General features: G+C 41.0%; 2 protein-coding genes across 2 annotated transcripts; both read right to left on the bottom strand.

The window, feature by feature from the left end:
* Nucleotides 1-104: 104 nt before the first annotated feature.
* Nucleotides 105-10,126, bottom strand: pla2g15 (phospholipase A2, group XV). Its single transcript, XM_084364733.1, has 7 exons — nt 9,781-10,126; nt 7,824-7,980; nt 6,051-6,169; nt 5,723-5,821; nt 4,859-5,083; nt 2,918-3,030; nt 105-2,268 (listed from the first exon to the last, which is right to left on the bottom strand). Exons 1-7 carry the CDS (start codon nt 9,929-9,931, stop codon nt 1,867-1,869), a joined length of 1,266 nt encoding a protein of 421 aa, XP_084220859.1. The 5' UTR covers nt 9,932-10,126; the 3' UTR covers nt 105-1,866.
* A 121-nt stretch (nt 10,127-10,247) lies between these two features.
* Nucleotides 10,248-21,170, bottom strand: lcat (lecithin-cholesterol acyltransferase). The gene is made up of 7 exons (XM_084364188.1): nt 20,729-21,170; nt 16,825-16,981; nt 15,918-16,033; nt 15,578-15,673; nt 13,725-13,949; nt 13,371-13,566; nt 10,248-11,141 (listed from the first exon to the last, which is right to left on the bottom strand). The coding sequence occupies exons 1-7, from the start codon at nt 20,877-20,879 to the stop codon at nt 10,778-10,780; spliced, it is 1,305 nt and encodes a 434-aa protein (XP_084220314.1). The 5' UTR covers nt 20,880-21,170; the 3' UTR covers nt 10,248-10,777.
* Between the last annotated feature and the right edge of the window lie 1,499 nt (nt 21,171-22,669).

Genomic DNA, 22,669 nt, shown 5'->3' with positions numbered 1-22,669 from the left:
ACTTAATATGGTTAAAATGAATAAAAATGTTACATTACTGACACTTGACAAAGCTTAAAGCTCAGAGACAGGAGGGGTAAAAATGAAATGTCTCCAACACAGTGTGAGTAAGAAGTATACTAGAGAAATTTACTGCACAAAGAAAAGTCCATGGCTGATTGTAATATTTGAAATATTTACTCTATAGAAGGCAGCATGTTTATGACACATATATGATAGTTCACAGCAGATATGAGAATATCATTTTGGTCTGGCCCTGAGGGGCTCGATGGCACTTCACAATCCCTCAGGTCAGAGAGATTCTGGCTACACGTCTACAAGGACAGGAAGTCAGGGTTTATACTCTGCACTCAGAACTAATCAAGTCTGTGTGCAAACAGAAAGAGGGTAAAACAAACAATCAAGAAAAAAAAAGATTTCTAACATAAAACAATGAAAGTCCCCTCAATTGTTCCTGTCTAAATCCAGACAGTCGAGGCACCTGGTTCAAACCAAACCTGGGTAAAAGTTAGGTATAGAGCCATCAATATACTGTATATAGAACATTTGAAGTGAAGAAAAAGAGCATAACATTGCAGGTGATCCACTTTTATATTATACATGAATGCTAAAATGAACTTCAGGAGCAGAATTGAAATGGATTTGAATTTTTTTGTTTTTTAACTCTTAAAAAAAACTGAGCTTGAAGGTTCTTTCTTGACAGCAGAAACAGTTTGACAGAACAAACACTCAAAGGTCAACTCACAGTGCTTTCACCTACATCTCATGAACTTCATCGGCGTCTACAGCTGTCGTGACTTGGCCTAAGCGTGGAATTTTGGTCTGATCTTTGGACTGGACAACTTCGAAACTACTGAGCAAATGCTATTAAGTGAAGAAGACCATGCGATGCTGTGGAAAGCCCTGGAAAAAGCTAGAAACTCAACTTTGACTTGAAGATTTTTTTTTTGACAAATCTTTTAACTCAACTGTTGAGTTGAGCTGTACTTTCTTTCCAAGAGCTTTCAACTGCATCTCATTGTTTTCATCAACAGACAGAGCAAGCTCAATGAATGGACCCAACTCTGTCCATTATGACAATGAGAAGCAGTTTAAAGCTCTTAAAAATGGTAGTAAATGGATATGTTTTTATTGCCAGTTCTGTAAAGCTGTTTGAGCAGCATCAACGTGACTAAAATCAACTTCCATAACCCAGGTGTGGTTCCAGTCAGCCCCTCAGCACATGACTATGTGACACCGATGACACAATTAAACCAAAGTCATCAAACAGCTTGTGCTGCATGCAAAACACGGATCAACAGAAGAATCACTCGAAATCAAAAACATCTGCTCAGGTCACCTGCTGCGCTGAGAAAGATATGAACACTGTGTGTGTTTCACCATTTATCCAAACAACATTAGAGACAAAGGAGATTAGAAATGTCTTCCACAACATTAATAAAAAGATCTGACTTTGATTAATAACTCTGTGTGGCACGTACTGTATATCCCTGGTTTTTGACTGGTACATACACACGTTCTCGATCATAAAACATGAATAGAGTAGGTAAAATCTCAGGTTCTTTGCAAGCTGAGACCGATATAAAAGTTAACAACCCGACAGTAAACAACCCGACAATAACATAAGTTGTATAGTTACAGCTATAAAATTAATTTTTAAATTTTGATTCTTCAATTTACTAAAAAAATGTAATACTTTTTCTTCAGCAATGTGGCATGTACAGGGGAGGCTTTGGCAGTCAGTGTCCGGAGAGACAGGCGAGGTGAGTCAGTCTCTGTCTGTCCTTCATAAAGCTGTGAGTGTGTCAGTGTGAACTTTAAATACATCTGTGTGTGTGTGTGTGTGATTAAAGCCATCTTCCTGCATCACGGAGAGAAGAGCACAGTCTTGATGTAAGCCACAGTCGTGAAGTTCAGCAGCATGTTCACATGTTCGTTCCCCGGAAGCTCCTTCAGCATCACAGGCTGTTTCTGCTTCCCTATCCACCGCTTGCACTGCACGGCGCTCATCAGGTTCACAGTGCCGTCCCCGTCCCCGTACACCACGGTGGGCTCCACATCCGGGAACTTCTCGGTGTACTGGAAGGCCTCCGACGTGCCGATGCCGCTGCCGTACAAGCAGTGGATGGCCACGCCGGGCGGTGTGAGGTCAGTCACCAGCGGCTCTGTGTCCTGTCGCATCAGCCAGCCGTCTCCGAAACCGATGTCTGAGTAGAGGCGCTGGTAGTCCTGCACAGTGTAGTTGGTGGTGGGTGTCTGCACTAAGACCTGGTGGTAGATGGGTGGGAAAGAGTCCGTCAGTAACTTGATTTGGTTACTTTTACCAAATGCCCCCATCCTACAGCTTCTAAAGAGGTCCAACAAAATTAGCAAGATTGTTTAACACTTGATTTTTTTCAGCACAACCTGGAGAATTTGTTTTGATATCTACCCCACTTCCTGTTCGCTGGCTATGCATTATGGGTAGGACCTACTCATCCACTGTTCAACAGGTTTACCTTTACTTCAGTTTCAAGCTGCAGTAATTCATTTTTAGCAAATTTGGGGTTACCCTATAAGGTTGTTTTGGTCAGCAGTTGCTAGCATGGAACTAGCTGCACAACCAGCAAACACAGAGCAACATTAGCATTCATTTTAAGTTGTGGTTTTGTCCACTTGACTAATGCGAGTTCAATAAAAAGCTGTCTGCTGCAACAAAAATAAGGTTGATGAGTGCTGAGTTTGCTAGTTGAAAAACCACAATAAACCAATCAGTGCAGCTTTGTGGCCAAATATTTATATGAAATTTCCACTGTTGACAGACACTGAGCTCTCTGAAAGCAAGCCAGATGGACAAATGAAAATGGATGACAAAGATGGACAGGAAAGAAATGGTTAACACCTATCTGCAAACATACACGAGCACTCACACACAGACCTTATCTTTGGGCCAGGTGTGGGCATAGGGGAGCAGCCAGGAGGTGGAGACGGCGGAGCGTTGCTGGGAGCGAATCTTCAGCGGGCTGATCACTGGGATGCGGTTGTTATCACCTGTAGGAGAAGAGAAACCAGTTACAAAGAACTGAAACTGAGCTGAGAATTTCCAGCCACAGATCCAAAACCAACCAGGAGTTTCATTTTATGGCTTCTTCAAAAACACTACTCATGTTCTGAAAAACGTAGCCCATACAGTATACTGTATAGTCTAATCCAGCGTGTCAGGGTTACAGGTAGGGTAAGGCAGGAAAGCATTTACCATCATACAGGATCTGATGTAACTGTCCTTTTTGCAATTTGGTCCGAACCGATATGAAGAAATCTAGTAGAGGTCAAATGAGCGCAGTTGCAGCACATGACCAGGCCGTTCCCATCACATCCTATGAAACTGCACACAACAACTTCCTACTTTGATGAGTCCAAGAGACGAATGAATGTTTGTCAATTTTAAAGGACTTTACTTCCCAGTAAAGATACAACGTGACACAATTAACCTGCTGAATTTACAGTTTCTTTAGTGGCAAACTGCTGTGGACTAAAGGTTAAAAAAGGATCTTTGAAGCACTCGCATTTACGGGTTAGTCTCATCGGACCAAGCACTCAGGTTTTGTTTAGTTGCACTGAACACATCAGATGGCAGATATTTACTTCACAGTCCTTAGCTTCTAAGCCTAAGGTCGTGTGTCTCGGGTACCACTTGACAACACCTCGGGCCGCTCAGTGGCCTTCCTGGATACACAATCCTCACATATATTTCATATAATCTATAAGTATCAGATATTCTGCAAATTAAACCTGTATACTCTGTGATTTTGTTCTACTGCATGTCTGTCCATCCTGGGAGAGGGATCCCTCGTCCGTGGATCTTCCTGAGGTTTCTTTCATCGTTTCTCCCCCTGCTATGAGGGTTTTTTTGTTTTGTTTCTTCATTCTGGGGGGGTTTTCCTGTCTTGAATCAAGGTTCTCCGGACAGAGGATGTCGTTAGCTACATGAGAGTTAGGTAACCGTGAGATTAGTTGGGTAAGTATTTAGTTATCTCCACATAGTAACTTATTTCTGTGCGGCGACTGGTTTATTTTAATGATACATAAATCTCGACTTGGTTAACAATACGCTATAACTAGGCTAAGTTTGAACTCACAAAGTTCTGGTTATTTTATTCTTCCCTTATGCTTTTTAAAGTGTTGCTCACAGTATTTTACTGACGGTAAATATGTTCTAATGAAGTCACAAACTTTCCTGTAAACTGTCTTCATTTAAAACCCAAAGTTTAGCAACTTCTTTTACTGAAACGTCCAATATGTGCTGCCCATCCGCTAACTTCACCTCCTCTGCTAACTTGGGTTTTTTCTGTATGTGTGACATCAAGTTACTTAAACTGTGTTACTGAATCAATGATGGCTAGCTGAAGTCTTTTGTTGCTGCGTTTATGGTGTTACACATGCACAGAGATCCATTTATGCAAGACTGCCACGTTACTCTACTTCAGCAGGTGCAGTATGTGTGTTCATGATTGACTATGTTTTTTATTATAATGGTTCACAAGAAATGTTTATTGTTTTATAAGAAAAGTTACTGTAATGTTAGTGTGCATGTTATGCTCTTGTTGAGACCTCACCACACGGTCCTACCAATAGAGAGGCCTGCATGTAAACCAAAAGCCTAACATGTGGCCCCCACGCACTAACAAAGCCTGAAAACAAAAGGAAAGTGCGCCAACCAAAGCGTCCAGTAGGTCACACCTGGTGCTATATTTCTACAGGTCTGAAACTCCCTTCTCCCATCCCACCGGAATGCACTGTCTTTCTGGCGCAATCTGAATGGTTAGACCCACTTTAAGCACACTATAACTGTTCATACAATACCAGTTTCATCTCTTACCAGATGTGAGCACACGGAGGGTCTTGGCCACCCCAGCCCACGGTGGCCCCAGACAGATGAAAGCTTTGATGTATCTGTCTTTCCAGGCCTGTGGCTGCTGGTTGAGGAAGTACAAGGTGTACATGTTGCCCATGCTGTGAGCGATGAGCACCACAGGCCCGCCGGCCTTCTCTGCCATCTCTTCAATCATGTGCTGCAGCGCCAGGAAATACTCTTTATTCTCATCTGAGAGAGGAGAAAAGAATAGAAGATAAGAATCAGAGTTGCCCCACTGGACCCGCTTTGATATTCCATGCACTTGCATTATTGGGCTGGAGTGCCTTCAAGACGTAACGTTTGATTGCTTCCTGGTTTAGACAGAGAAGCTCCGGCAGGAATGATCCGGTTGAATTGTGGCCTGATGGGTAAAATTCCCCGAACTTTTACCCATCAGGGTCTTTTAAATCGAGGCTGAAGACCTTTCTGTCTGCCACTGCCTTTCACTGAAGCAATTACAAGGCTTCGAACTGCACTGTGACTTTTATTTTCTAGTCTTGTCTCTTTTAAACCTATTGTAGTTTAGATTACTTTCCTATTTCTCAACTTGTTTTAATGATTTGTTTGATGTCTTCCTACTTCTTTTGAATTTCTTTAATGTAATTTTTATGTCCCTGTAAAGCACTTTGAGTTGCCTTGTGTCTGAATTGTACTATACAAATAAACTTGCCTTATGTACTTTTGTCATTGTGAGGAGCAGCTACACGAACCAGACAAGTCTCGGGTCTTGTAGTGCGATTAACTCAAGCAATGTGAGGTTTCATTATTCGTAAGTTTGAATAAAGGTTAAGGGGATGAATGCAAGTCATGCCGTGCGTGGCTGCTTACTGGGGGCTTTCCTCCAGTCATAGGGAGCTCCTCTGACATCATCATCTCTGGTGTAGCCCCACTCCACCAGCGCCTGCACGATAGTAAAGAAATACATGCCTAGGAGACAGACAAACATGCACAAACACAAGATAAGAAGAAATTAAGGCATCAGATATTTCAGTTTATTACTCAAAACATTGGCAAAGGTAAAAATGTGATTCTTGTTTGTCTATCTTTGTGCGGATCCTTTTGGACTTTGAGAGTGGGAACATTTATGGGAACAGAGGGCATTTTCCCCAGTCCTCACTTCTATAAAGAACTGTTTGATTTTGGACCTTCAACTCACCAACACTGCGTTTGCTGGGGTCCAGATACTCCAGTGAATACGTCTGTCCGAACCCCGGGACACGGACGTCCACACCTGGTGGGGATGAGGTGCTGTGTGTGGTCCTGTTGTAGATTAGCCTGCACACACAATCAGACACACAAATCATCACCAGGAGACAGATCAGTGTCAGTTCTGCATCTGTGGTGAACCACACACACACACTCAGTGTCAAGTACATGTTACTACGAGTCAAAAGAAGAACTTCCCATTTTAATTCACCATTGCTCTACCATCGACTTAGTTATGTGTGACAAGGACTTCCCTTACTCGGTTTTCTTTTAAATCCCATACGGATGTGAGAAAAAGGAAACAGATGTGAGAAGTATTTCAAACATTTTGCTGTTCTGAAAGCTTCACATCTGTGTCTGCTAGATAAACACATAAACTGGGTCTTGGTTATTTTGTAAAACAGTGCAAATTCTAATCCGCATTATTTTTTGTTTTACTAACAAGGGTTAGAGCTCTGAATTACACCTTCACGTACCAGGATGCACTCAGGATGCAATTACTGAAACTGTCGCTCTGTGACTCAGAGTATTTGTGCCCATTTCACCTGATGCATCCAAACACGTACAGACCTGTAGCGTGACTCTACCGTCTCACCCACGTATCTTAAGTCTGCCGTTAGAGTAACAAGGTTCTGAGTAAATGTATCCACTTGGCTTACAACAGGTCTTTGTCATAATCATGTGAGCAACCCACTTTGAAAACTGCTAGTCTGGTATGACCGGTAAGCTAACATTTTAGCAGAAGTTTGGATATATATTGCTGTGTAACGGACATTACTGAGGCAGTTTGTTGACTTACTGACTGTAATAAAAGCACTTTAACATAAGTGCTGTTTACACTTAGAATGAAACAACTGATTTTATGTTTAAGGCCTTCCCTGGACTTTAAATTAACTATTATGCATCTGCAATAAAAAAAATGTGCTGTCTGTAGCCACTGTGCCATACCAGCCAGTCGCCTTAAGTCCAATCATGTGATCAGCCAGTTACGTGTGATCATTGTTTCCACTCACTATTCATGTTGCCTTCATTTCAAAATAAGAGCTGGCCCAGAGCAGTAATTCAACATTACTGCAAATGCATTTCTGTTAATTGCAATCATGACAAAGTTCTCATTTTGTGGTATTATAACTCACAGTTCTCATGTCTAAACGAGTACACAAAAACAATATATAAACATGTATTTTCTGGAAATTAAAGGCTTTGTGTTCACTAACAATGTTTATGACATGATAAGTCGAATGGCTTAAATAAAGGCTCACTCAGTATCCAACATGTAAGTCTTTTTAATTGATTGCTGATGGAGACATTTAAAGGAATGCTATCTTAGCCTTTGTGTCATTCCATACCTTGTTGATAAATGGACGGTACAAAGGTCAGTTTACCTAGTGTAGGTTGACAACTGTTCACACAAAGTCAGCCAGGTCACTGAACCCATCTACCTACTTGCTTCTCCTATTGAAAACACTTCCAGGTATTAGCCGTTTTGGAATTTGCACCACAGAATGTTTTCACGAAAATCAAGTGTTCTCCGTAGTCATCTTTACCACAGACACATACCACACTAATCATGACATGATAACAGTCAAAACAGGACATCAACAAACCTTTTGCAAGAGAAAATACAACTTGTGCATTTAGTTAGGTAGATAAATTCATCAGTGTCTGACAAACAGTGCTTTATTGATGTCTGAACAAGCAGAAAGAGAAACCCACGACATACCTGATGTTATCTATCCAACAGTCTATGGCCACAGGGACCAGCAGCTCCAGGTTGAGCCACAGGGTGAAGAAGGAGTCGGTCTTCTTATAGCAGATGTAATGGACCACACTGGGTTTGTCCAGCTTCGCCTCCAACTGGTTTCCCAGGTCCCCTGGAACTGCAATGAGCGATATTAGCAATGAGTCACACATGTGCAACATCAGATTTGTGACAGCACTTCTGTTGATGTGGATATACATTAAAAAAAATTTAAACGTCAGCAACATGTTGCTCTGAGGCGATTCTCTCATGCTGACCCCGCTTTCACGTACATACAGTATTTCTAATAAGAGCTGAACGACATGGGGGGGAAAAAAATCATACTGCAATTGTTTTGGCAGAAACTGCGAGTGCATTATGAACAACAATTTTAGATTTTGTAATTTTGCATTTAATTTTTGCTAAAAAAATTTCAAATGTTACAATTTCTAATAATTGGACCTGAAATGAGACTGCGCAGGCATCATATTTCATTTGCCATTTGTCCTCCAACTGCTTTCCTGTTCCGCTGTGCATGATCAAACCACATGCACAAACCATTTCACAACAGTACAAACAATGTAAACTCAAGCATGATGTCCAAGTCTCATGGTGGACACCATGCAGCCCAAAACACATAAAACATTTTAAACAAGGCAGACAGCTGGTCCAAATTTGGAGCAAATGTGACAATTTTTTTGTGTAATTTTCAGAAACTTTGTACCTAAATGTGACAGAAACAAATTGGTGGATGACTCGGAGTAAATACCTGTCAAAATTGAAAAGCTCTAACAAAGTCAGTAAGTTTTAACAGGCCCTTGTGCTTGTCTCACTTTCAGTGTGATGCTAAATGACAGAAGCCAGAGACAGGTTTTCTCTGTAGCTGTTATATTTTACTGTTTAACCACAAGCACACACAGACAGCAGGAGATCACGCAGGGTCAAGCAGCTACACAGACTCTTATCACACACACATGAAGACTGATAGGCTGTGGTCAAACACTGATAAGATTCCTCTAAACCCGAGACCATTTCAATGATTGTGTGGGAGGAGAGGGGGACTTGCAGAATACTGAATTTAATTTGAGCTGATTGTTAGACTTTATTGTAAGATAACCCAGCCTAGAAGAGTCTAGAACGGGACTTCGTCAGTGTCCTGAGACGTTAATTGGCTGCAGTGCTGGAGTCAGTCATATGACCGCAGCTGCTGGATGTCAACATGCACTCAGACGCTCGCAGCTCTCACGGAACAACTTGTGGCATGTTTGCAGATAAACGGCTTAAATGTCTTCCGAGTCTCGCAAATAAAAGACAACATTGCTGTTGTAATAAGAGCCCCTTTTTCTGATAATCGTTCCTTTCATCGACAATGTCTCGCCGAACTCCGTTCACAAACACAGCGATGTAAAGACGCCTTCCTTGAGAGCGACATTAGATCCTCAGCGAACGATGACTAAACACATTTTCGGAAGCGATGGGGACAAGTCATCGACACAGCACAGACCTAATACTCAAAATGACATCTCATCAAACAAAATTCAACAAAACAACCCGCACAGACCGCTCTCTGCGGCGAATCGCTGGTTGTTTTGGTGGACGAGGATAATATGACCGACAGGCCAAATATATACAAAAGTTTCCATTTCATTGACGTATGTACAAATTGTACGGATATATGCGAGCCGAATTCAGGACTGACTAATAACGAATTTAAAAATGTGTTGAATCTTATTGTACGTTCCCTACAACATTGATAGAACCTTAGAGAGAATAAATTCATAAAATTCTGAATGGAGTTTGGCCTATCTTGAGCATCGCCCAGCATCGCTAGCTGTTGATGAGCTGGCTGAGAGGTGAGTAAGTTGCGCAATTATTCTGTCAACAGATAGTAAGATGAAAAAGACTACGAACCACATAAAACACTGATGAAAACACTTACTGAGGACCACAGGAGGTCTCGGGAGCTGACAAGACTTGTCGCCGGCACATTTCTCTAACGGTCTCCCGCTGCTCCGAGCCGACAACAGCAACAACAACAAACCGACTTGGAGCAGCGAAGAGAAGGCGGTTATCCGGTGCCAAGCCGCCATGGCTCCAGGTGTCTCATAGCCAGGCGGTCATGGTCGTCTTCCCCTCGGTGTGCTCAGGTCTGCAGCGGGCTTTTCTTTGTTTGCTGTTGAAACCGTCTGATGTGATTTCCAGCAATGTAAACGTTGACGATGATCAGTGAACAGGAACGTAATGATCACGAGGTACACATTACAGAGCAAGCCACCCGGCGACGCTATTTCAGCAATCAAGTCAAAAGTCATCGACCGCAGATGTAGTCGAACTGACTTACAGAGATAAGCTTCGACCTGACTTGTATTGGATCTAAACTCATCATTTGACACACGTGACTTTTGTGACAATAGATGCTTTATTATGAGTGGAAACATTCAAATACATCTGGCATTTTTCAATGACAATATCCCATTTATTATTATGATCATTAGTTTAATGTGTGCGTACAAGCTATCTGATCTAACAATCATTTTCTCCAAAAGATTTTATACAGATCTGAAAAGATCTTAAAATATAAAATAAAAAATAAAATAGGATTCTATTCATCAACACCAAATATAAGGAGATACAATAAAATACACATCTCGGAAATAGAAATGAACAGATCAGAGTCAAACCCATTCTACGAGTCATCAGCCTTTAGTTGAGATAAGGGGGTCATAGTTATGGGCTGGGGGGTCACTGTCAGATTACTTGCTAATCCAGATTAGTTTGGAACTTTTGCATTTACTTTGGCTAAAACAGGGAGCTAATAAATGTTGGAGCTGTGTGGAATGTGGTTCTTTTTTTTGGATACTTGAAGAGACTAAAACATCAACTGAGTAAAAATCCAGCACACCATGTGTTTTTGTAACTCTAAATGTGGTTGTCTGCTATTCACTTCCAGATCGGACATCGACCTCTTTGGGTGTGTCTGATCTGCCCTCCATGACATCCTGGATCAGGCTGAGCACCTTTTCATGAAACACTATATCCAGGTGGGCCAGCCCTCGGTACTCTGTAACGTGGATGGGCTTCTCCTGCTGCCCCACCCAACGTTTGCAAAGACTCATGCTATTGCTGTCCACCGTGTCGTCTCCATCAGCATAAACAAAGTCCACTGGGTCCACGTTTGGAAACTCGTCATCATAAATGTATGTTACCGGAGTTGGAATCCCCACTCCATACATACACCACACCTCTACACCAGGCGGATGGAGATCCCCGGTGAGGTTCTTGCTGTCCTCCCACATATGCCTAGAGTCAACAAGAAGATAAAAATGGGTTGTAAAATGAAGTGGAACAATTACCAAAACATTAAAGCAGTGTCATCAGTATTTTAAAATGAATAATGGATCAAAGAGGTGATCCATTATGAACCCTGCAGTCAATCATTTAAAGCACAGTTTTGGTTTGCCAGCCTGCAGCTTCACAGTTTTGGTTCACTCTGGTTTGCTCTCCTTGTGTTGTGTTTTGGTGGAAAAAAAAGAGTAAAATGTGACTGTAAGCTGCCTGCTCAGCACCAGAAGGCAGACAGACACATTGAGTATCAAGCTGGTGAACACAGTGGAGCATTTGACAGCTAAAGAACCAGATATTTCCCGCAGACATATGGAGCTAAAGAGAGGAGTTAATATCTGACTTATTTTTGATGGGAGGCTGAAATCACAACTCCAAAATAAATTTTGTGTAAAATACAAAATAAATACAAAATGATCTACCAACATGTTCCATATGTCAACTTTAATGGAAATAACAAGATGTTAAAGCTGCTGTAAGTTATATATATTTATTAAAATAAGTGTTAAATAGCTCCATATTCCAACAGTGCACATGTCTCTCTTTCCCCCACCGCTCATGCAGTAAAGGAGAGAAGCAGTTGCTGGTTATCCCTGTCCGCTTTATCCAATCATGACAGAGAACTCCATAAAGAGGTGGTCCTGTCTGCTCGTGAACATGCAGAGAGCAGGAACTTCCTGTTTGCTGCTGTGTCGGGAGTTTACTGCTGCGAATTCATGTGAGGACGTAGTGAGGAGGGAGGCCATTTATAAGAGCTAAACAGACAGGGAGTTTGCAACAACGAAGGCAATGCTTTCAGCAGCTTTAAGGTTGTGTTAACAGCTTGTTTCTGCTGCCCCCAAGTGGCCAAAATAATGAAGGTTTAATGTCACTACTGTATATGTAGGATTTGAACTCGTCTGATTTAGAAAAATCCCACTGTTAGCATCAAATGAGACACCTTAGTGACACCTCTTTTTTTTTCTACAGACAAAAATGTAAGCCATGAGAATGGCCTAACCCTAACCCTATTTCAAGACGCTCAGAATGCATGAAAAAATTGTATCATTAAAGTAATAATCCTGAAGATATTCATGTTAATAAATATCTGTTAAGTCACTATCGCCGAATGAAGGAACACAATTATTATTGAGCCTATTGCCCACTGAGACATAACAGTTCTGTTGGTCCTGGTCTCTGCTAGCGTTGGGAGTAAACGATTAACGTTGCTGTTAACGGTCATGGCCGAACAAACAAAGAAAAGACAGATAACACCGGAAGATGAAACCCTAACCCTAACAAACAAAAGGTGCAAATCGCTTCATGTGGTGTTGTTATGAAGGCATCGCAAAGCTGCCAACTGCCAACTGACTGACATCACACAGGTGACACTGGTTCTCTGGGAAGCAGTGAGGTCCAAAAACACACCTGCATTGCCTCTTCCAGAAATCTTTGAGAGTGCCACTTTAAGGGCCATTCCTCATAATAATGTGTCTACCCAGATACAACCACTGAAACACAGTCCTGTATTTGATGTAGAGACTGCAAACTTATCTGCCAAAGCAGTCATTTACATACTTACCAGGTCTCATGTGTCCTAAGAGGTAAAACTGATCATGGATTACCACTGCCTAGTCGGGGCAGTATGGCCTTCAAATAATATCATGATATTTTTAGGCTGTATCACAATACACTTTGTATATCTTAATATTTTGAAATCTTCTCAAAAGCATTTCCTAAATGTTAGGACTGGGCAACAAAATTAAATATCACAGTATTTTTTTTCAAGATTGACCCTACTTCAATATGGATATTCCATCAATATTGTAGGGATGACTATTGGAACTTATAAAATGCTAGCACAATGAGATTTATGTGATTAATGTGGTTATAATGACTAAGTTGGTAAAGGCAAGTATTAGAAGTTGAACATTCTGGTTCAGAAAGTTCAGCAAATGACATCACTGTACTGTAATGCAGCCTTTAAAACCAGGAAAAGACTACATGTATGTCACATCACCATATAATGATGTCCAAAATTTAAGACAATATATAGTCTCATATCACAATTACGATATATTGTATATATTGCCCAGCCCTACTACTGCCACTACGTAGCCACTATCAGAGCTAGTTAGATTGATTCATGAACACAGAAAATAGTACATCTAAAACTGAGGGAGTAATAACATCAAAGCTGTTAGTTACCAGCCATCCTCAAAACTGATGTCTTCGAAGAGGCGCTGGTAGTCCTGGTTTGTGTAGTTAAAGGATGGCGTGGAGATAAACACGTGGTCCTTCGACCAGGCTGCCTCAGAGGGCAGCATCCAGGGATTGGTTGTGGTCATCCTCTGCTCCTCGCGGATCTTGATGTTGGAAATCATGGGGATGCCGTCATTTTCACCTGCAATGAATAGCAGGTCAAAAATATGGGAGTGTTGAAATACTGGATCAAATCAGGTGGAACGGATTTATAGCAATACTTTTTTGCTGTATTGAGGGTGTCAGGTGCAGATTAATTTCTTCTTGTACTGTATTCTTTTCTAAGTACTTTGCCATTACCTGAGGATAGGACTCTAAGTGTTTTAACAGCACCCCCCCATGGTGCTCCCAGGGAAATGAAGCCCCTGATGTACTTGTCTTTCCAGGCCTGAGGCTGGTGGTTGAGGAAGTAGAGGACGTAGTGGCAGCCCATGCTGTGTCCCAGCAGGTAAACAGGATTCTGGTACTGGTTGTACATCTCCTCAACCAGGTCCTTCAGCTTGGTGAAATACTCTGCATTCTCATCTGTGGGAGGGGAGATGACGGGAGGGCTTCAGGCTGATGGCAAGAACTTTGAGCTAACTGTACGTTGTAGTGTGTGTAATGATACCAGTGAAAGCAGTGTCTTTCTTTAAAGCTGTATTAATTTCTTTTGGCCACATGCGGTCGAAGGAACTCCAAAACAAATGGACAAATCATGAATGTATTATTTAAACCTGGATATGCCATCACGCTCAGTCTTGCTTCCAATCTTGCCCAGTGGCCACTCTCACTATTTCAGCTAAATATTCCCCTGGGCCCCAAAAAGCTTTTTCTCCACAGAGCACCATCATAAAGGAGACGTCTGCGTGTTGACAGGACGCAAACTGCAATCAAGGTCAATTATGTCTCTTTCCATCATGAATATTTAATCCATGGAGGTTTTAAATTATATCACTTTCCTTGAGCTGAGAAAAGCAATTCAATAGCATGTGACATCATCACAATGTAAAGTCTATGGGCTGAGCGAATTTGTGGGTTGGGCCAGTGGGAGAAACACTACTCTGCATATACAGTGGGCCGCAATTCAGCTATTATTCTAAGGTAAAAAAGTTACATAATGTTGCTTTAAGTAACAGGGGCAATATGTAAGAATTGGTGTCTTGTTGAATTCATACTCAAAACAAATAGGGGCAAATACTTCTCCAGAATGACAGCTAACTGCTACTAACTGTAGCTACCATTAGCTAGTTAGCTCAGTGAGCTGTGCAGCTAGCGGTCCAGACTGAGATGACAGAGCAACTAGGAAGTGGAAGTGGCACTTTGGAACAAGATGGGCCAGGTCTCGCTGGTTGGCATGCTAACTTCAGTAAACATCTCTGCAACACAATACATAGATGTCATCATGGCGCAACCGTAATTATTTCACATTCTGTCAATAATTTGAGTGAATTTTTGAATGTTTTTAACTGGAAGTCTTACATATTGCACCTTTAAGGGGCAGTTTTAATGCCAGGGTAGTTTAGTTAAGGGTCACTGTAGCTGATAATAATTATAATTATTGAGTAATGCCTTATACAACTATTCCATAAAACCACAGGATATTTCTTGAGATGGTCATCGTACTGTTAAAATTTCACACCATTGCAACCCTACCTGACATATTACCACTTTTTAAAGTTGTTACTGTATGGCTAACATTCAACACTGTAACATTTGTAATTATTTAAAGTTGTGTTTCTGGTCATTTGAGAGCCTGAATGTCTAATATTCACTTTCCTCTCGGCTCACTGTTTTAGTTTTACAGCCCACAACTTCCCTGTTTTGGTTCTGTCTCACTGCTGTCGTCAGGGATCAGCCTCACTTCCAGTCACAACAGTGGAACCCACTGTTCACAACTGTTCTAGCATCAAAAGGAAGCAGGGAAAGAGAGCCCAAACACTACACAACAAAGTACACAGGACCTCATATGTAATAAGGTCAAGCTGAGTTGGGGCTGCAGGTTTATCTTTCCTGGTGTACTTTTTTTTTTACATCCAAGCCAACACATGCAAAATGCCAAACCTTTCCATTTATATATTCTACATTTATTAGACAAAGTTATGGCAAAGTACTACTTATATGGTACAATGTGGGTGAGTATGTGAGGTTGCATGTGTAGTTTTGCTACTCACTAGGTGTTAATCTCCAGTCATACGGTGCTCCTCGGACTGTCTCATTTCGGACGTAGCCCATATTTGCCAAATGTTGCACCATAGTGTGAAAATAACCTGAAAAACAAAGGCAGCAGACTAAATCAATACCAGATGTCAGAGTCTAAAGCAGCATCACCTGGTGCAAAGCATCTGAGCTACAGAGTGCATTTCATGAAGATATCCAGTCTAGGAATAATGCACAGACCTGTATATCATTGTTCACAGGAAACCTTTTGACATTTCTGTATTATTAGAAAAAATAAATGCATAGAACGATTACAGATTCCACAGATCCACAGAAGTACAGTATTCATCTCACCAGCCAGTTTGTTATTGTCAAGAAACTCAATGGGATATGTCTGTCCAAATCCTGGCACCCGCACCTGCACCCCTGGTGAGTTGGATGACCGCCGAGTCGTCCTGTTGTAAACAAGTCTGGGGCACACACATAGACATTCATGTCAGTTTAGTTGGGCAAAAACAGTCTCTAATGTGATGACAATAATATCCGAAAAAGAACAAAAATACTGTGGTTCCCCCAGTATAATTGTTCTGTCTGGTTAGACCAGACTGGAAGATTTAAAGGAGACCTATTATGCTTTTTCTTTTTTCCCCTTTTCATCCTGTTATATAGGTTCTTTTGCACAGTATGAGAAAACTGTTGTGTTTTTGAGCATTAAAGCATGTAAATCTATTCTAGTAATAACCCAATTTAAAATTTTGAACCTGAAAATGAGTATAATATATCTCCTTTAAAGCAGCAGAGTAACAAAATCCTAGATCCATCATAATGTCCAGTAATAAAGACATCTTAAACAGGTGGAGACAATGTAAACATGACTTTAATCAGGAAACATGGTATATATTAAAAAAAGCAAAGATGTATTTCAAAGAGAAAATGTTGTCAACCATCCTGTTGTCTGTTTTCAGATTTTTCATTGAAGAAATATGGGTTTCTTTTATCCAATCACCATCATTTTAACATGTATTTTTACATGAAAAATGTCAAATTTGTGGTAATGAGGTTGGCTAAAAAAGCGTTCCAGAGAATTGAGTGATCATTTATTACTTGTGCTTTCTGAACAGTCAAACCCGATCAGGTCAATTTTGACAAGGAGGACAAAAGTTGCATGGTCGACGGGAAGACAACAGGAAGGTTAAGCAGCTTGGAAGTCAAACATAATGCAGAAAGAGGACAGAAGACATTAAAAGTCAGGCAATGTTACCTCATGTTATCAATCCAGCAGTCTATACCTATAGGCATGAACATGTTGAGGTCGATCCACAGGGGGAACCACTTCTCAGTTTTCTTGTAGCACATCCAGTGGACCAGTGTTGGCTTGTCTATTTTAGCTTCCAGGCGGTTCCCCAAGTTCCCTGGGACTGAACACACAAACACACACATATCAGTGAATCACACTGCAAGGTGAGCACTAAAATACTGTGGGTCAGTCTCTCCCAACTTTTGGATCAAGATGAATCTGAGGGGTCAAAAGACACTTAATGACATAAGAGGAAGTAAAAGACATTGTTTGAAATAATTAAAATTCCTTTTTGGACATTTCTCTTATGTTTGTTTTGTTTGTAAAATATAGTTTTTTCACTCTATCTTTATTGAACCTTTACAAGCTGTGACAAGGGACTGCATGTTGACTTTGCTTCAAAAGATTGGGAAACACTGCTATCCACATGTCATCTGATGAATGTTGATGACATCTGGACATCTGATGAATGCAAGTTGCCCGGTTGCTTCTTCAAATCAAGTATTACCTATAACAAAAATACATTAATCAGCATTGGAAAAAAAGTGCATTTTGGGTGATGAGCAGATGAGTCATGCTAATCCAAATTGGATTTAAGGCTGCTCCTGGCTAACGTCTGGTTGCAGGAAAATAAAAAGGACAAATGGGACTCAGGCCATCGGGAATTCAGAGACTGATGTGCCTACATCTTTACAGAGACATGTGTCCACCACAACATCCCGGATCAAGAGTGCCACACTCTACAGGCGGACCGTGTTCATAGCCAACAGAGCCCAGAGTACAGCAGGACGAGGAGGTGTGGACTCTGTGTTTACAGTATTGATGCTTGGTGTTCACATGCAGTCAAACTTGATGGATATTGTTTCTCTGATGTCAAACTTTAATGTAAAGCTGCCAACCATATCATCATCCACATCTTGTTGCTGCTGTTTACATTCACCACGATGCAAATTCAAGCAATGCACAACATATAATCAGACATGTATATAAATGAGTGTACTAGCATTAGTAGCATTAAGGAGTTACAAACTGTAATTTTTTTTTGCAACCCTGTATTGTACAATAACAAATAAATGACCTTGAACTTGAATGCTCCACTTTGTTCACCAGCTAGTCGCTAACTTTGTCTGTTATGAGCATCACACTACACATAGGTATTTGATGTATTGGTAATATACCTATATTGGTCAGTGCAATTAATCAATATTATATTTTGTACGATCTTAAATGCAATTTTTTGTAAAAGAGTGAAACTGTTACAGATTGTTGGGAAGAATTGGAGTTGAAACTCATACAGAGTATGTACAATCTTACAATCTGGCCCCTCAAAAAGTGCCAGACATGTGTGTGTAAGTGTATTTTTTTTTTAGTAGCCAAAACACTGTTTTTCATATCTTGCAGAATGAGTGACACAGTGGACATAGAAATAAGTGAAGCGTGCTGTAAAATGTTTCTGACTACACAGCAGGTTTCATAAATTCTTTGTCAGGTATTTGCAGGTGATGATCTGATTTCAAAACTCTAGACTTTCTTAAACTTTACTTTTTTGCCCTTGAACAAAATGTACTGTGTGTTGTCTTTGTCATCATGTCATTTTGTCATAATAACCATTATAGACAAGGAACCTATATACTTCATTGGGTATCGTCCACGTGGAGCTCTTCTGAAGTACACTGTGTGTATCCAGATCTGGACAACGACCTTTCGACCGCAAACAATGAGTCGTAAGTGGTGGGAACAGAAAATGCCCTGCAGTGTAATCTTCTACAAACTCTGATTCTTAATCAGGGCAGTGAACACAAAACCTACGCTCTTTGGCTAATATTATACTTTTCATACAGAAGTCAGCGTCAAACAAACAAAGTTGCATGATGACTGCAAAGGAGGTGCCACACATGTAGACATCAAGTTTGCCCAAAAACCTTTAAGAACACTTCTATACTAAATGTTTCAAGCAGATGAAGGGTGTGCAGATGTTTTTGCTGCACTATATCACATTCAACAGGCCATTATTCACTCTATTACTGTCTTTCTATGTACTGTACAGACACATTATAATTGGGTGATGATTTTATATTATTGTTGTCAGGAAAATGAAATGTCTAACTTTGATACAATACCTTAAAAAATATTGATACCCAATACTCGAACATCAAGGACTTTTCAATTTTTATTAAGCAGTCAATAGAACAAGGCTTGTGTACTGTCTGTTAAGAACAACAAAGTAAAGTAAAGTAAAGTAAAGTTCCTTTACTTCTGACTATAGTCATCAGAGTGGGAGGAGGCAGGTGGGCATTGTAGTGGTGTGAGTCAAATCACTTTTAGAGACAAGTGAGTGAGAAAGCGCAGGTCATGCAGGTGTATGGATACTGCAGAAAATGAGTACTGAATCAGTTTGAAATATTCAGAATCCATATGTATCGACACCTTGTTATTTTTGACAACACTTTTTATGTTATATAGTCACTTAAAGACCAGCAATTGACAAACAGTTAATAGCTCTGTATAGTCTGTACTCTAAGTACCTGCAGTAATTAAACTATGGCAATATCCATCTGTCTATCTATCTATCTATCTATCTATCTATCTATCTATCTACATAGCCTACCTAAAGCAGACTGAGGTATGTAATATATAATAATAATATATTAATCAAATATGAAATTTCAAGAAACACTCAAATGTCCATCTGATTAAACACATAAGAATCAAATACGGACAGAAAACCAGTGGCACAGAATGTATTTTCAACAGAACGTGAATAACAGCATGACATTAAAATGTCTCTGTACTGTGTTGCAGGGATATCTACTGAAGTTAGCATGCTAACCTGCAAGCCCTGTCCCGACCCAGTCAAAAGCTTGTGTAAATATCGAGACTCCAATGATATGAGTTGAAGGGCCGAGGAGAGGAAAATTGGCAAAGGGCCAAATTCATGGTCCATCCAAGAGAAAGTAAAACCCCTACAGCTGAAGTGTGGAGGGCCAATGAGGAGCATGACCACCGGATCACGTTTTGGCCCTTGCCTAAAACGCCTTAGTATGACCTAGATAAGCTGGAAACAAACAGTAGAAAGCAGGGTCAAATGTACAGAGTACAGTGTACAACCTCACTGATAGCCTTGGCATCAATACATAGTCAGTTAGTAAGTCAGTTAGTAAGTCAGATAGATAGATAGATAGATAGATTTTTTTTTTTTTGCTTCTGTGTTTTGGATTTTAAGTAATTTGCTTTGTGAAACATTCGCAAGTATGTGTCTTAAGACGACCCCCCCCCCCATCAATGAATTCATCGTTGAATCAATCAACCTGTACTTTGAGCTTTATGAAGGTTGTTTGCTGTTTGCGGTTGTTTGAAGGTTGTACGCTTTGACCATATCCAGAGGGTATCAAACCAACTGTAAGGGCACCAGAATACAGTATAGGACATCTTTTAGCATTGCACTTAAGTGGCACATATTTCCAAACACACCTTCAATTAAATTAGTATAAACCTGAGGACATAATGGTGCTTTCAGGGCCCCTGTGGTGCTTTCCCCAGTTGGTAGGCTAATCAAGCCTGATACTAAGTTGGAGAAGAAATTCAAACTCACAATTTGTAGCCTACATTTACAGTACTAATGAGGTAATAATACACTCAATAATACAATAACTCAGAAACATTTTTTTTTAAAAATTGTGTTGTCCTTTATGGTCAGTTTGTTTATTCAGTCATGAAGACAAAGAGAGTTTGTTTAGTTTGTTTAGGCAGAAAAACAGTCAATGAAGATCTTTCTCTTCTCATTAAAATGTCTTCCACAGAACTCCACAGTGCTCCTTTAAAGGTGGGTTTCAACACATAAAAATGTCTGCAGTGACACAACACTTACCTATAATGAGAGGCGGAGTGCTGTTGCTCGATGCTCTGGGTTTGGCGTTTGGCGGGAAGACAACATTTATTATCCAGAAACCCGAAGAGTGATGAAGCCCCAGCAGAAAAACGACCAGCAGCACCGAGCAGAGGTGTCCTGCGGACCCCATGTTTCTCCCAGGTCGCTGTGGCGCCGGACAGTGCGCTGTGTCGCTGTGTGTGCTGCTGGAGGCGGAGGGACGGAGAGGGGAGAGGCGGGCCGGCCACAGACCGTGAGGTCAGACCAGTGGGGACATGACAGTGTTACCTGACCTCCTGCAAAACTTCACTAACGGCCGACTCGGTGGCGGGAACAAGTGCTCAGCGTGTCTAAATCTCTGACACACCTGCTTACAGTCACCAATAATGACACCGCCAGCGGCCCACGCGCACGCTCACGCGGACACAGGGATGCAGCACTTGAGCAAACACAACGTGTAGGCTTCAGGTGACCCATTGCCCCATTGATTCCTCCAGATCACAGTGTGGGCTATTTGTTTACACAGCGGAGTGCAAATGGTTGACAAAGAGCACTGACATGGACATGACTGTCTGCAACCTGAACACCTCGTTTCTGGAATAACAAATACACGTTTAGTAGGCTGCATTTAAAGAGGTTAGCCTATAATTAATGTTTTATCTTTCGCTAATGATTACTCGCTTTAAATTAGCGATGGAGGCATACCGTAGCGTCCCTATTAAGTCCGTGAAAGCCGATGTTAACCTCACACTGTGTAGTTAAACTCTCACTGCACACGGCCAGCTGTGAGTCTCCGGACGGCCAGAACTTTCCAGGACAGCTGGTGCGGCATTCACGTTCCGCGTGAATTCCGCATTTTTGAGACCTTTAGTGTGGAAATTATACTCGTGCCATTAACTTATCACATTTTCAAGCTATAACATGGAATAACAGATTTTTCTTTTGGTTGTTTGCTTCAGAAACCAACCTTCAGACCTTATTTTGCTCTCCGTAACCGAAATTTAGTGGAGAAAACGCACACGATTGATATTTCTGTCTATGTACTGATTTAAACAATGAATTAATGCTCTGCTGCCCTCAAACGCATCATTTAAAGTGCCAACGTTCTACTTATAGACAGAGAATGGACTTTGTTGTCGACTGTTGGTGGCTTTTTGTAATTTAAGCCCCAAAGTTTAAGACAGTACCGGGAGGCAGCACGCGATAACGTCATCACATCTTGATGTTTCCATGGATACAGAGAGCAGCGACGCTACAGGCTTCATTAACACAGCAGGCTCTCCTTTCATAATCTGTTATTAAAACATTACTAAAACATTTTTTTCCGGTGACAGAAAATACACTGCAAGCAGAAAGACTCACAAGAATAAGACTCACAAGAATAAACCCTGTTCACCTTTTGTGCTTGTGGGCACAGGCCTACTCATGACAGCAAACATGAGAGGTTACCACAGAGCATGGGACATGTTTGGCCTCTGTAAGGAGTGCACATGGTCAGTGCCTCAAACCTCTTTCTCCCTTGATTTTCCCACCATTAACATCATAACGTGAGGACATTTCTTCCTAATAACGCCTGGTAATGGGCTTAATGGACACAGATTCCAACTGCATAATAAAAGTTTATACATTGTAGATAGTATGAATAAAAAAGTCTATGAAGAGTCATGCCAGACATAGACAGACAGAAGCAGATATTCATTGATTAATCCACTTATTGATTTATTGGCCTTAGCACAAGATCTTCTTTGTTGTAATCCAAAGTGCAACTTTCTTTTGTTATTTCACAACCCCACGTAATGATCCTCATTGCCCCCTGAAGTCCTTGTTCCAATCATCTGCTTTTCTTGAGAATGTCCCCCTTTCCCTTGCTCTTGTGTTTACAGTATTCATGGATGAAAAGTGGGTCCGTCACTTCAAAGCAAGAGGGTCCTGGGCTCTCTG

This window comes from Pagrus pagrus (assembly GCF_965226575.1).
Source record: "Pagrus pagrus genome assembly, chromosome: 10".
NCBI classification, from domain to species: domain Eukaryota; kingdom Metazoa; phylum Chordata; class Actinopteri; order Spariformes; family Sparidae; genus Pagrus; species Pagrus pagrus.
Note: the sequence above shows the minus strand (reverse complement) of the source record. Positions and strands in the feature narration are given on the sequence as shown.

What these genes read in the sequence shown, in the direction of transcription:
- pla2g15 (XM_084364733.1), bottom strand. Translation starts at nt 9,931, where the DNA reads ATGGCGGCTTGGCACCGGATAACCGCCTTCTCTTCGCTGCTCCAAGTC. An exon ending in TGTTGGATAGATAACATCAG is followed by an intron (nt 6,170 to 7,823) that starts GTATGTCGTGGG and finishes TTGTGTGTGCAG; the next exon opens with GCTAATCTACAACAGGACCA. An exon ending in ACACCTGGCCCAAAGATAAG is followed by an intron (nt 2,269 to 2,917) that starts GTCTGTGTGTGA and finishes ATCTACCACCAG; the next exon opens with GTCTTAGTGCAGACACCCAC.
- lcat (XM_084364188.1), bottom strand. Translation starts at nt 20,879, where the DNA reads ATGGGGTCCGCAGGACACCTCTGCTCGGTGCTGCTGGTCGTTTTTCTG. An exon ending in TGACTGGAGATTAACACCTA is followed by an intron (nt 13,950 to 15,577) that starts GTGAGTAGCAAA and finishes CCCCTCCCACAG; the next exon opens with ATGAGAATGCAGAGTATTTC. An exon ending in ACTTAGAGTCCTATCCTCAG is followed by an intron (nt 13,567 to 13,724) that starts GTAATGGCAAAG and finishes TATTCATTGCAG; the next exon opens with GTGAAAATGACGGCATCCCC.